We start from the raw sequence: 12453 nt of genomic DNA, 5'->3' as shown, positions 1-12453 counted from the left end.
AGTAAGATTCATTATGCCATAATCTTAGATGCATGTAACATAATTAGTGTCATTCCTCACTATTTCCCCTTTCTCTCTCCTCCTCCCTCTTTCTAACTCTATTTATATCCTCTGCTCTTGCTCTACTTTATTGGTCTCTCTTCTATTGTTATTTAGTATTTAAGTTAGTGCAGTATACAAATATATATCAAAGCAATTCATTGTGGTGTACCTGCACATGGCCAGAGCATAATTTGGTAGATTTAATTCCCCAAAACTTCCCCGTGTCCTCCCCTCCTCCTTTCCTCTCAACCCCCCTTTCTACTCTATTGCTTTCCCTTCTGTTTTCATAAGATTCCTCTTTATTCTGTTTTTATCCTCCTCTCCAGCTTCTATATGTCAAAGACAACTTTTATTCCTTGAATTTCTGAGTCTGGTTTATTTTATTTGGCATGATCTTTTCCAGTTCTATCCATTTATCAACAAATGACATTACTGTATTCTTCTTTATGATTGAGTAAAACTCCATTTTGTATGTATAACACATTTTATACCCATTCATCTGTTGACACATACCTAGGCCAGTTCTATAATATGGCTGTTGTACTGCTGTAAATATTGGTATGCATGTCTCAATCGAGTATGCTGATTTTAGTTCTTCTGGATAAATATCAAGGAGTGGGATAACTGGGTCACATAGTGGTGCTATTCCTAGTTTTTTGAGGAATCTCCATACTGATTTCCAAAGTGGTTGTATTAATTTGCAGTCCCACCAACAATGTTTTAAATGTACATATACACCCCCATCTCTCCAGCATTTATTTTTTGTGTTCTTGATGATTGCTCTTCTAAGAGTAGTGAGAGACGAAATCTCAGTGAAGCTTTGTATTTCTCTGATATATATGTAATATACGTGTGTGTGTGTGTGTGTGTGTGTGTGTGTATGAAATGTCATTTGCATTTCTTCTTATGAGAAATGTATGCTTATTTCTTTTGTTCATTTATTGATTGGGTTACTTGCCTTTCTTCTGCCAAGTGTTTTAAGCTCTTTATACATTCTGGATATTAATCCCCTGTCAGAGAGTATCTGTTGAAGGTTTTCTCCAATTCTGCAGGCTCTCTTCATTCTCTTAATAGTTTCCTTTGCTGTGCAGAAGCTTTTTTGATTTGATGTCCACTTATTGATGCCTGGTTTTATTTTTTGAGCTTTGGGGGTGTACCTTTGCCAACATGTTGGAGCGTTGACCCTGTTTGCTTCTAGCAGTAGCAATGCTTCTGGTCTAATTCCTAGGTCTTTGATCTACTTCCAGTTGATTTTTGTGCAAGGTGAGAGACAGAGTCCAATTTCATTCCTTTACATATGAATATCCAGTTTTCCCAGTGCCATTTGTTTAAAAGCTATGTTTTCTCAAACTTGTGTTTTTGGCACCTTTGTCAAGGATCAGATGACTGTATCTCTGCAGGTTGGTCTCTGAGTCTTCCATTCTATTCCATTGGTCTTCATGTGTGTTTTTATGCTAACAACATGCTGTTTTTGTTATGATAGTTCTGCAGTATGATTTGATATTCGATATTTTGATGCCTTCAACATTGCTCTGGTTAATATCTCAGAATTACTTTACCTATTCTGGGTCTTCTCTTCTTCCATGTGAAATTTAGGACTGTTTTTCCTTTGAGAATGTCATTGGTATTTTGACAGGGATTGGCAGAGAATCTGTACATCACTTTTGGTAATATGGCCTTTTTGACAATATTAATTCTTCCAATCCAAGATCTTTCCATCTTCTAGCAACTTCTTCAATTTCTTTCTTGTTTTATAATTTTCACTGAACGTGTCTCTCACCACTTTGTTTAGATGTATTCGAGGGTATCTATCTATCTATGTATCTATCTATCATCTATCTATCTATCTATCTATTTATTTATTTTTAGGCTGTAGTCAATGGAATTGTTTTTCTGATTTCTTTCTCAGCAGAATAATTATTGGTGTCTTGAAAAGCTTGACTTTTGTTTGTTGATCTTGTATCTTACGACTTTGCTGAATTTATCAGCTCTAAAAGTTTTTTTCCCCCCTTGGGATCACATAGGGATAATTGACTCCTTTTCTATTTTTATCTTTTTAATTTCCATCTCTTACTTAATTGCTCTGGCTAGAGTTTCAAGTACCATATTGAATAAGAGAGGTGAGAGTGAACGTCTCTGCCTTATTTCTGTTTTTAAAGAAAATACTTTCGGTTTTTCCCTACCTAGTAGGACAATGGCTTTGCATCCGACATTATAGCATTTATAAGGTTGACACAAGTTCCTTCTATTCCTACTTTCTTCAGTGTTTTTAACATGAATGGGCACTAAATTTTGTTGAAGGTTTACTGAGATGGTTATGTTTGTCTTTAATTTTATTTGTATAACATATTGCATTTACTGATTTTCATATACTGAGCCAACCTTGAATTTCTGGATGGAACACACTTGGAGTATAATCTTCTTAATGTGCTTTTGTTTATTTATTTATTTTATGTGGTGTTGAGGATCAAACCCAGGGCCTCCCACATACTAGGCGATCGCTCTACTGCTGAGCCACAACCCCAGTCCACTTAATGTGTTTTTGAATGTAGATTGCTAATATTTTATTAAGGATTTTTTACATCTATGATCATCTGGCATATTGATATATAGTTTTGTTTCTTCATGTGTCCTATCTGCTTTGGTATCACAGTGATACTGGCTTCATAGAATCAGAACACATTTCTTGTCATTAGGTGATGTATGACTCTAATGTATATTTGATATAGAAACATTTTTAAGCGCTCACAAGGATAAATAACAAGTTAAAAATAATCCATTCACCTAGACAAGAAAAATTTGTTGCATTTCCTTCTAGTCTGTTACCCTCCTCCTTCTACAGCCTCAGTGCTGCATATTTCTCTTTCTCTCCCTCTCTCTACCTCAAATGATGAATACAGGCTTCAGTGGCCCCAGCACTGCCCTCTCCTAAAGCCATTTTCCAGTTCAGTTGACTCTCTGTCCCCCCCCTCACCCCAGAGAGCAATTTCTCACTTTCTCCTCCCTTCTCACATCCCAGTACTCTTACCTATTCCTCACTCCTAGAGACAAAATTCTTTCTTTTTTCACCTGGAAAAAAAAGTAGAACTCAGGTAAAAACTGCATCATAATCCCATTATAGCCTCCACCTTTGAAACTGCCCTACCAGTGATGATGGATGGTCTGTTGCAGTCTCAAGCCAACTCTGCACTTGAAAACAAGGGTAACTTAGTCTGTAGCCAGCACAGATGGTGAACAGTTCAATCATGCGTGAAAATTCTCAGGGAGTTTGAAATAAAGAGACAGACACACAATTTCACCTTTAAACCAGCTCCAGGCTGGCTCCCGGAGCTCTCAGCCTCAAGCTCCCCAGGGGGGAAGTGAGGTTTCACTGAAGAGGCTAGTGAGAGAGCAGGAGCACGCTATGGAGTGGGCTTTTATTGGGGAACTAAAAATTCTGGGGAAAATCCCATCCAATGAGGAACATGGGGCACATTGTTGCAAGGTCAGATGAGGTGATTGGGTCCTTTGAATAGTGGTGAGACATGCCTCTACACGGACACGTTCTCGAACCCAAGAAGGGTGGGGAAAGTCGTACCACATTTCTGCGACTGGATGCCTCAGCACCCAGTCCAGGAGGAAACTCAGTCACATGAAGATGGTTTCCCACAGATGATCCCTCCCTCCCCTGCATCATCACCTTTCACTCTCTTTAGATCACTCATTCCTGCATCAACCATATTGCAGCTATATCCTGTTTAAAAAAAATGAATAAATTCAGTAAATAAAACAAAATTCCTCCATAAATATCCACCATCTGATCCTATGTGTCTCTCCCATTACTGCCCCATTACTCTGATACACCTTAGAGAGTGATATGTGGGTCCTTTCTCTCATGTTGCCTTTTTAAAAGTTGAATTTTTGTTTTTCTAGCAGAATCATGACAGCATTTAAAAGACAAATATTTCTACAAGGTTTGATACAAAGACAGATAACCCCAATCTTCCATGCAGCCCCATTTCCTGAACCCCAGAGGCAGCCACCTTTACTTCTCTTGCCTGATGCTTTTATTGCTACATCTGTGACCCTAAATAGAATGCTAACAGGGCTCCTTCTTACTTTTTCAAGTGGCACTTTTAGTGGAGAGCTTCACATACCCCTGTCCTTTCAAGTCATTTTATAATTTTGATTAGATCAATGTTGTTTACGTTATACTGATTATGCAAGCGTTATTTACATCTAGGCTTGTAGCTTTCATTACTTTGTTTCCTTGAACTGATTTTTAACTTCCCTGCAGTTAATAAAAGTGTTCTTCTTTCTTTTGCTTAGTTCCTGTTGTATTCATTACTGAAACTTTCTCAAACTCTTTTCCAGGGTCTCAGCTATGGTTTGAATGAGTGTTCCAAAGTTTACATATTGGATACTTGATCTTCAATGTGGTGGTGTGGGGAGATGGGGCCTAATGGGAGGTGAGTGAGTCATCATAAACAGATCAGCCCCTTCTGCCTGTCTTGCCCTTACACCTTCTACCACATGAGGAAACAGCAAAGGACCCTGGTCAGATGCCAGTGCTTTGAACTTGGTCTTCCAACTTTAATTATGGTGAGAAAATAAATTTCTGTTCTTCCTAATTTACTCAATATGTGGTGTTCTGTTAGAGCAGCCAAATAGACTAACACAGTCTCCCTGAGTACATTCAAGTATATCCAGGAATCCACCAACTTGGTCTTTGTAAAGACTCCTGTCCTAGAGCCCTCAGTCCTGCCAGACCTGGATGCCTTCACAACTGGAGCAAGGCTGACTCCCTGGATCTTTTATTGATATCCTTGTGTTCCTTCACCTCATTGGGGAACACACTTGGCTTCCCTCTCTTGTGATTGCTCCCTATTAACTACATTTCACATATCACCTTTGCTTGGTTTTCGCCATCATTTCTATTTCTCACTTTCATATCTTATGGGAACATGGCACAGAAGATATAGAAACCTTAAACATCTAAAATATCTCTAGGACACCCTAGCTCTTCGTCCAACTTAGTACAGAATTCTGTGTTGAAAATATTTTCACTTAGAATGCACATGAGATTGTTTCAACATTTTCTAGCTCAAAAAGTTGCTTTACCTGCCTCTTGAAATATTCAGGGTCTCTTCTTCGTATTTTCTGAAATTTCATTGCAGTGTTTCTTGACATGAGTCTGTTTTCATTCATTTTGTGGCAATTCAAATGTAATTTGGGGGGAACTGAAAAAACTGAGAATATTCATTGAGATTTTAAAATCATTCCTTACATTCAATTATTCTAGAATTCATATTTTTCAGTTACTGAAAATCTTTTATTGATATCCTTATGCTCTTATAGTTTTTCTGTCTTCATTACCATTACTTTTGCAATTACACTACTTCTTTTCTGATACTTTTTTAATTGTCCAAACCATCTATAGAATTATTTATTTCTGTGACTAGTTTCTAAGAACTTCTTTTTTTCTTTATGCACATAATTGTGCAAAATTCCATTACTTGTTCACAAATACCATTTTTTAAATATGTTTTAAACAATTACTGAGAGCAGTGACAGTGAATCAAGCAAAGAAGTTGGGATCAGTTGGGATCTCTCCACAGTTTACTCAGAGCAGCAGTTCTCAAAGTGTGATCTGTGGAACCCTTGGAGGTGTTCAAACTATTTCACAGCATCCATATGATCAAAAATGTTTTTATAGCCAGGTGTAGTGGCACATACCTATAAGATTCTAACACAGAGGCTGAGGCAGGAGGATTGTGAGTTCAAAGCCAGCCTTAGCAAAAGCTAGGCACTAAGCAACTCAGTGAGACCCTGTCTCAAAATAAAATACACAATAGGGCTGGGAATGTGGCTCAGTGGTCAGGTGTCCCTGAGTTAATACCCAGTGTGTGTGTGTGTGTGTGTGTGTGTGTGTGTGTGTATAATATATGTATTATATATTATAATATCTATTATATATAATATCATATATTTAATATCATTTGTATATATTAAATATATAAAGATGAATATATATTTATAATATCATTAAAACATGACTTATACCAAAGTAAAATTTGGCAAAGTGAAAGCTATGATACCAAACAGCAATAGTAGTTATTGTATTCTTGAGCACCTTATAACAGCAGAAGGGAAAACATGCAAATTCACTTAAACATGTCCTAGTTGAAGTGTTAAAAATTATTAACCTTATTAAATTGCCATCCCAGAATTCACATTATAAAAACACTTATGTAATAGAATTGAAAGTAGACATAAAGCACATCTGCTACATTTGAAAGTATGGTGTTTGTATCAACAAAAGCCATGTGGTGAGTTATACCATTCCATTTTCTGGAATACCATTCCTGCTTAAAAGAATGAAGGACATAGAAACTATTCTTTAGAATTCAGTATGTGGCCAACATTCTAAAAAATGAACTGAATCTGCCCCTTCACAAGGATCCACAGACAGCAATATTTTCAATGATAAAATGTATGCTTTCAAGAGTATATCAGATTCTGGGAAAACTTGCATCCACCATTATCAACCTGACAGAATTTCAAGTACCTATAACACTTTCTGGTGAAATCTGTGGAAATATCAACATACTGACCTCTTGATTATTGACACTTAAATATGTTAACACTAGAAGGTCTACATAACATGGGCAAACAGTGCATGACTTTAAAATAATATCATGCATTACCACAAAATCCATTCAACACGCAAGACACACTTACAGACTTTAATACAACAGAATATGAACTACTCAGTGCTAATGTTTTGGGGTCTATATGGCAAAGAACCTTTAAGAAACTAACACTTGTGTCAATTTAGTGTAGTATCAAAGACAAATAGCCACAATTACTGAAAACATTATTAAAATCATTCTTCCTAGATATCACTGTGAGGTTGCAATTTTTTTTCATTTCAGTCAAAGTCACAGGTTAAATGCAGAACATAAGAATATCTAGCATTCTCTAACGACAAATGAAAGGGACTTTTAAAATTGTAAAAAGTAAAATGATCCAGTCTTCCAGTTAAATATTTTGATTTTGGAAAATAGTTATTTCTCTCGAAAACTACTGTTTCTATTAACATGCAATTAGTTATGAATATTTAGAAGGAATAACATATCTTAAAGATGGAATTAATTTCTAATAGGGCAAATATTGATAGACATAATCCACATAAACATGATTACCTCGGGAGTGCATGCTACTTTCTAAGAGCATATAAAGATCCTGAAACCAAAATGTCTGAGAACTGCTTATTTACACCCTGAGACAGGAATCAAGGGACAGTGAGACAAAGAATGATTACTACAGAGGAGTGTTCAGGCCAAAGTCCCAGCCCTGGGCATGAATCTCAGAGTCTAGAGCTGTGCCTGGGGTGTGGACACAGAGCAACTGGGAATTTCTGGTCTCCCTGGAGTTTCACTTTTTCTCCCAACCTGGGTCAGGTCGTTTGTAAGGGTTCTGTGTTTGGGACTGAGGTAGCTTTATGACTGTGACATGCTTGGTGGCTAGGAAGTTTCTATGCAAAGACCCCAAATGCCTGGCTGCTGGGAAAACTTCTGCGCAAAGACACAGAATGTGTGACTGCTATAGCAATGTCCTCCATTAGGAGGCCTGGAGACCTTGATCTCAGGCACACAGCTCCTGGAAATTAAGGAACTCCCTTGTTAGACAACCAAGATGTTTCACAGAGTCTAACCCTGCTCACATAACAGTAACTTTATACAATGGACTTTCTTGAGAGCTACACAAAGTTCCTAATATTGCACAATGCAATTAATTATGTAACTGACGAATAAGCTGAATAATGTTGCTAAGTCAGTAACCTGCCTAGTAACACAGTATGTACTATCAATGACCTAAGTAACCTATGGATATAAATAAAGCTAGCAGCTCAGGCCAGCAGCTTTTGCTTTGGCCTTTGCACTTTGCTTTGGTCACTTTTTATTTTCCTTACAGCCATTCTTCCTGGAAACTCCCCGTGCCACCCCAGGACTCACTCCCATAGAGTGTCTTGCTCCTAAAGAAGACAATCAACGTCACCGCGGTTTGGGTTTTAAAGTCCCCACTCACCTGCCAAGTTCCAGAATCTCCACAGAGCTGCAGGATGCGGGTGGTGGCACCCAGAACACTGCTCCTGCTGCTCTCAGGGGCCCTGGCCCTGACGGAGACCTCAGTGGGTGAGTGCGGGATCAGGAAAGAAAGAGCCTCTGGGTCAAAGGAAAGAGGGGAAGTCCCCAGAACACACAGGACCCTAGGAAGCTGCATCCCCGCCGCCCCGCCCGTGCACCAGACCCTCCCTGGCTTGGTGTGGCTCCTCCTGACGCTCCACTCCCGCCCCTATGTCCTTTCCTCCCGCGTCCCCTCTTACCCTTAGGGTCTCTTGAGGCCTCTCTTCTCCTCCTGGCGTCTTCAACCCGGGGCTCAGGCGCCAGGAGGAGGGGGTCGCGGGGTCTCAGCGGCTCCCGCCCCCAGGCTCCCACTCCCTGATGTATTTCCGCACCGCCATGTCCGCGCCCGGCCGAGGGGAGCCCCGCTTCATCTCCGTGGGCTACGTGGATGACACGCAGTTCGTGCGCTTCGACAGCGATGCCGCCACACCGAGGATGGAGCCGCAGGTGCGATGGATAGAGCAGGAGGGTCCGGAGTATTGGGAACGGGAGACACGGATTGCCAAGGGAAACGCGCAGTATTACCGAGTGGGCTTGAACAACCTACGCGGCTACTACAACCAGAGCGCGGGCGGTGAGTGACCCGGGCTTCAGTCGGAGGTCGCGACCCCTCACGTCCCTCACGATGGTCGTCAGGGATCCCAGGCCGAGCTTCACCCCAAGGCCTAGGGACTCGAGACCCTGGATCCAGAGGGCGCCCGCGGGGACTTTGTCCGGGTTTCATTTTCGGTTTAGGGAAAAACCCGCGGGATGGGCGGGGCGGGGCGGGGCGGGGCCGCGGCTGACCGCGGGGCGGGGACAGGCTCTCACACCTACCAGAGCACCTATGGCTGCGAGGTGGGGACGGAGGGGCGCCTAGTCCGAGGGTTCAGTGAGTACGCCTATGATGGTGCGGATTACCTCGTCCTGAACGAGGACCTGCGCTCCTGGACCGCGGCGGACCTGGCGGCTCAGATCACCATGCATAAGTGGGAGGAATCCCGTGCTGCGGAGCACCGCAGGGCCTACCTGGAGGGTACCTGTGTGGAGTGGCTCGCCAGATACCTGGAGAAAGGGAAGGAGACGCTGCTGCGCACAGGTATGAGGGGCTTCAGGACACCTGCCTGATCTCCTGTAGGTCCCTCCTCCAGCTTCCCACAAGGATGGGAGGAGAACAGTGCCCAAGCTAGGACACCTCTTACTTCTTGTCCAGAGGGGAGTGAGTGTGCCTGGACCCCCAGATGCTGCACCAGAGAGAATCTGAGGCCGCTGTGTCTCTGGACAAGTGAGGGATCCTCTCTCTCTCTCTCTCTCTCTCTCTCTCTCTCTCTCTCTCTCTCTCCCTGGCTGGTGGGAAAGACAGTAAATACCTGACCACAGTTTTCTGGCAGCAGCCTTGACATCAAGGACACATTGTCAGGTCCATTCCAGCCTAGTGTCCTTGGAGATCTGACTCCAGGTTTTCCACATGTCTCAGCCTCTATCCAGACCAAAATCTGTACTCCCTCTCAGACATCTAAACCCTCTTACACTGGGTTTTCTCAGCCTGGTTCTAGAACTTTCCAAGGAATAGATTATGCGAGAAGCCTGTGTCTTGGCTTGTGTCTGGTTTTGTGCTCTCTCTCCACCCCAATCATGTTGTCCACTATAGGATGGTCATGTGAGCACTGCTTCAGTGGCCCATGAGGAAATGCCAAAATGTCTGAATTTCCATGTTCTTTCCCTCAGATCCTCCAAAGACACATGTGACTCACCACCCTAGCCCTGAAGGAGAGGGCACTCTAAGGTGTTGGGCCCTGGACTTCTACCCTAAGGAGATCACCCTAACTTGGCAACGGGAGGGAGAGGACCAGACCCAGGACATGGAACTGGTGGAGACCAGACCTGCAGGGGATGGAAACTTCCAGAAATGGGCAGCTGTGGTGGTGCCTGCTGGAGAGGAGCAGAGATATACTTGCCATGTGCACCATGAGGGGCTGCCTGAGCCTCTCACCCTGAGATGGGGTAAGGAGGGGATGAGGGCACAGAGCCTGTTGTCAGGAAAGCAGCAGCCTTTCTGGAGACCCTCAGCAGGATCAGGGCTGAGAGCTGGGGATCAGGGCTCCTCAACTGACTTCCCTACCTCTCCCAGAGCCACCCGCTCAGCCTACCATCCCCATAGTGGGAATTGTTGTTGGCCTGGTCCTCCTTGGAGTTGTTGTCACTGGAGCTGTGGTTGCTTTTGTCATGTGGAAGAAGAAAAACACAGGTAGGGAAAGTGCAGGGTCTGAATTTTTGTCCCACTGGTGGTTTCAAGTATCTGATAGAAATGCCCTGCCTTGTTAATGAGAAGTAATATCTACAAGTGTCATTACCCAAATTGGACCCTGTTTATTTTTTGTAAAGCACATAGAAACTGAAGGATAAATATATCCTCTTGATATTTGTGGTGATGGGGACCTGATATCCAGCATTTAGAGGACAGAGAGGAATTTCTCTGCTGAGGACAGAACTCAGAAGAGTAATTAGCTCCATCCCTACCCATATATTTTCTTCTTGTCTCCTGATCCTTTCCTACATGTGCAGTCACAGTTCTGGAGACTTCCCCAGTGTCCAGGACTAGGGGGTACCTCTAACACCTGTTTTCAACCTGCTCTTTCACAGTATGTTTTCTTCCCACAGGAGTTAAAAAAGGGCCCTATGTTCCAGCTGCCTGTAAGTATGAAGAACAGTGATCCCTGAGGCTCATGGGTTAGTGTAGTGGGAAGCAATGCAGAGCTCATCCATCCCATAATTCCTTCATTAGCCACATTTCCTGTGGGGTCTGACCAGGTTCTTTTTTTGTTCTCCTCAGGTGATGACAGTGTCCAGGGCTCTGATGTGTCTCTTAATGCTTAAAAAGGTGAGACCCTGGAGGGCCAGAAGATGGAGAGGGGTTGGGGAAGGAGAAGACTTTTGAGTTACAGGGATTTGTGACATTTTGGGTCTTTAATGGGTTGTTCAGAGTGTCTCCATTACAATGAGTGATCTGAATCTGTTCATAATACTTTTTTTTTAACAGTTTGAGGCAGCTGCCATCTGTGAGACTGAGCAGTGCAGGATTTCTTCAGTTCCCTTCCTGCTCTCTACTGAAGTTTCAAGAGTTCCTGGCTACTCTTTGTGCAGCTGGCATCTGATTGTGTCTTTGTGTCTGTGTTCCTACAATCATAATGTAAGGCAATGGAGAAAGGAGCACATCCCTGATCACCAGGCCCCCTCCCCACACTGTCATGTTCTCTTCCTCAATCAACTTTCCTATATAGCTGATGTGGGGCTGGGATGTCTTCATTCCTGATTTAGCTTTATGTTGCTCTGAATTGTAGCGTCTTTCTTCCCTTTTGGAAAATCGAATGTGGATATTGATTATATTTCAAATTTGTGCCACAAAATATGTTGATGGGTTAATTAAATGAGAAGAGGACTCCTAAAATTTCTGAGAGAAAATAAAACCTGAAACTTTCCAGAATCCACGTGTTTGCTGGGCTGAGTCTGCTGCAGGTGGGGACAGGAGAAGGATGAAAGGAGCTCCAGCAAGTGGACAAGCTGGCACCTAGTCTGTGCTCAGTCCATCCTGGGCCTTTATGGTCACTCTCAGCTGGATCAGTTTTACTGCTCCTTAGTCCTTGTCCATTCAGTTGAACCTCATCCCAACAGGACCTCTGATGTCAGGTAGCATCAACCAGGGATGGTCCTATCTCCAGGACCATGGGTAAGAGGGCATCAGGCCACTGGGTTAACATAGGATGAGACCTGAGTCTGACCTTCTGTTCCCATCATTTTTTGTTTCTCACTTTTCACAAAAAATTATCCCTGTTCTTGTTAGTAAGTTTGGGTTCTGGTCTTGTTCCACTCTGGTGTCTCTCATCTTTGACAGCAGCAGAAGTTCTTTTTCCTTTCACTGACCCACAAGACTCAGGACAGTTTCCTGGACTGTATTTTCCATCATCCCTCCAGTATTTTAAAATGGGAATAGCATACAGGAAGGATTTCATAATTTCTCATCTTAGATTAATTACTCTTAGGGTTCCAGATTCTCTACTCAGCAGTTTCACTGTCCTTAACAATATTATTCCTAAAACTTAATTCATTACAGATTACTGAATCAATAAAACAAGTGTCTAACAAGGGTTTCTGTTTAGTTGGAAAATATGACCTTTTAGTGAAGGATCATCTTTTCTAAAGATCAAAATGTCCTTAGCAGCTATGGAGTGTGAAAGGGTGATGTGGAGGGAGGGAGGGTAGCACT

General features: G+C 42.4%; 1 protein-coding gene and 1 long non-coding RNA gene across 3 annotated transcripts; one reads left to right on the top strand and one right to left on the bottom strand.

Moving 5' to 3' along the window:
• Window positions 1–3439: 3439 nt before the first annotated feature.
• On the bottom strand, window positions 3440–8554 carry LOC114084590 (uncharacterized). 2 transcript variants are annotated; one of them, XR_003581346.3, is made up of 4 exons: window positions 8411–8554; window positions 8113–8249; window positions 5143–5270; window positions 3440–3775 (listed from the first exon to the last, which is right to left on the bottom strand). It is a non-coding gene; the product is annotated as an uncharacterized lncRNA (long non-coding RNA). The 2 variants fall into 2 exon arrangements; XR_003581347.3 differs by having other exon boundaries at window positions 8113–8200; window positions 8411–8550.
• Window positions 8138–11673, top strand: LOC114082220 (patr class I histocompatibility antigen, A-2 alpha chain-like). Its single transcript, XM_034635498.2, has 8 exons — window positions 8138–8219; window positions 8515–8784; window positions 9013–9288; window positions 9918–10193; window positions 10321–10437; window positions 10851–10883; window positions 11023–11070; window positions 11230–11673. The coding sequence occupies exons 1-7, from the start codon at window positions 8147–8149 to the stop codon at window positions 11064–11066; spliced, it is 1089 nt and encodes a 362-aa protein (XP_034491389.2). The 5' UTR covers window positions 8138–8146; the 3' UTR covers window positions 11067–11070; window positions 11230–11673.
• The last annotated feature ends 780 nt before the right edge of the window (window positions 11674–12453 follow it).

Source organism: Marmota flaviventris, chromosome 6 (assembly GCF_047511675.1).
Source record: "Marmota flaviventris isolate mMarFla1 chromosome 6, mMarFla1.hap1, whole genome shotgun sequence".
Classification (NCBI taxonomy): domain Eukaryota; kingdom Metazoa; phylum Chordata; class Mammalia; order Rodentia; family Sciuridae; genus Marmota; species Marmota flaviventris.
Note: the sequence above shows the minus strand (reverse complement) of the source record. Positions and strands in the feature narration are given on the sequence as shown.

Excerpts from the sequence above, each read along its gene's own strand:
- LOC114082220 (XM_034635498.2), top strand. The coding sequence starts at position 8,147 with ATGCGGGTGGTGGCACCCAGAACACTGCTCCTGCTGCTCTCAGGGGCC. Across the intron at positions 8,785-9,012 it reads CTACAACCAGAGCGCGGGCG|GCTCTCACACCTACCAGAGC; the intron begins GTGAGTGACCCG and ends GGGCGGGGACAG. Across the intron at positions 10,438-10,850 it reads GTGGAAGAAGAAAAACACAG|GAGTTAAAAAAGGGCCCTAT; the intron begins GTAGGGAAAGTG and ends TTCTTCCCACAG.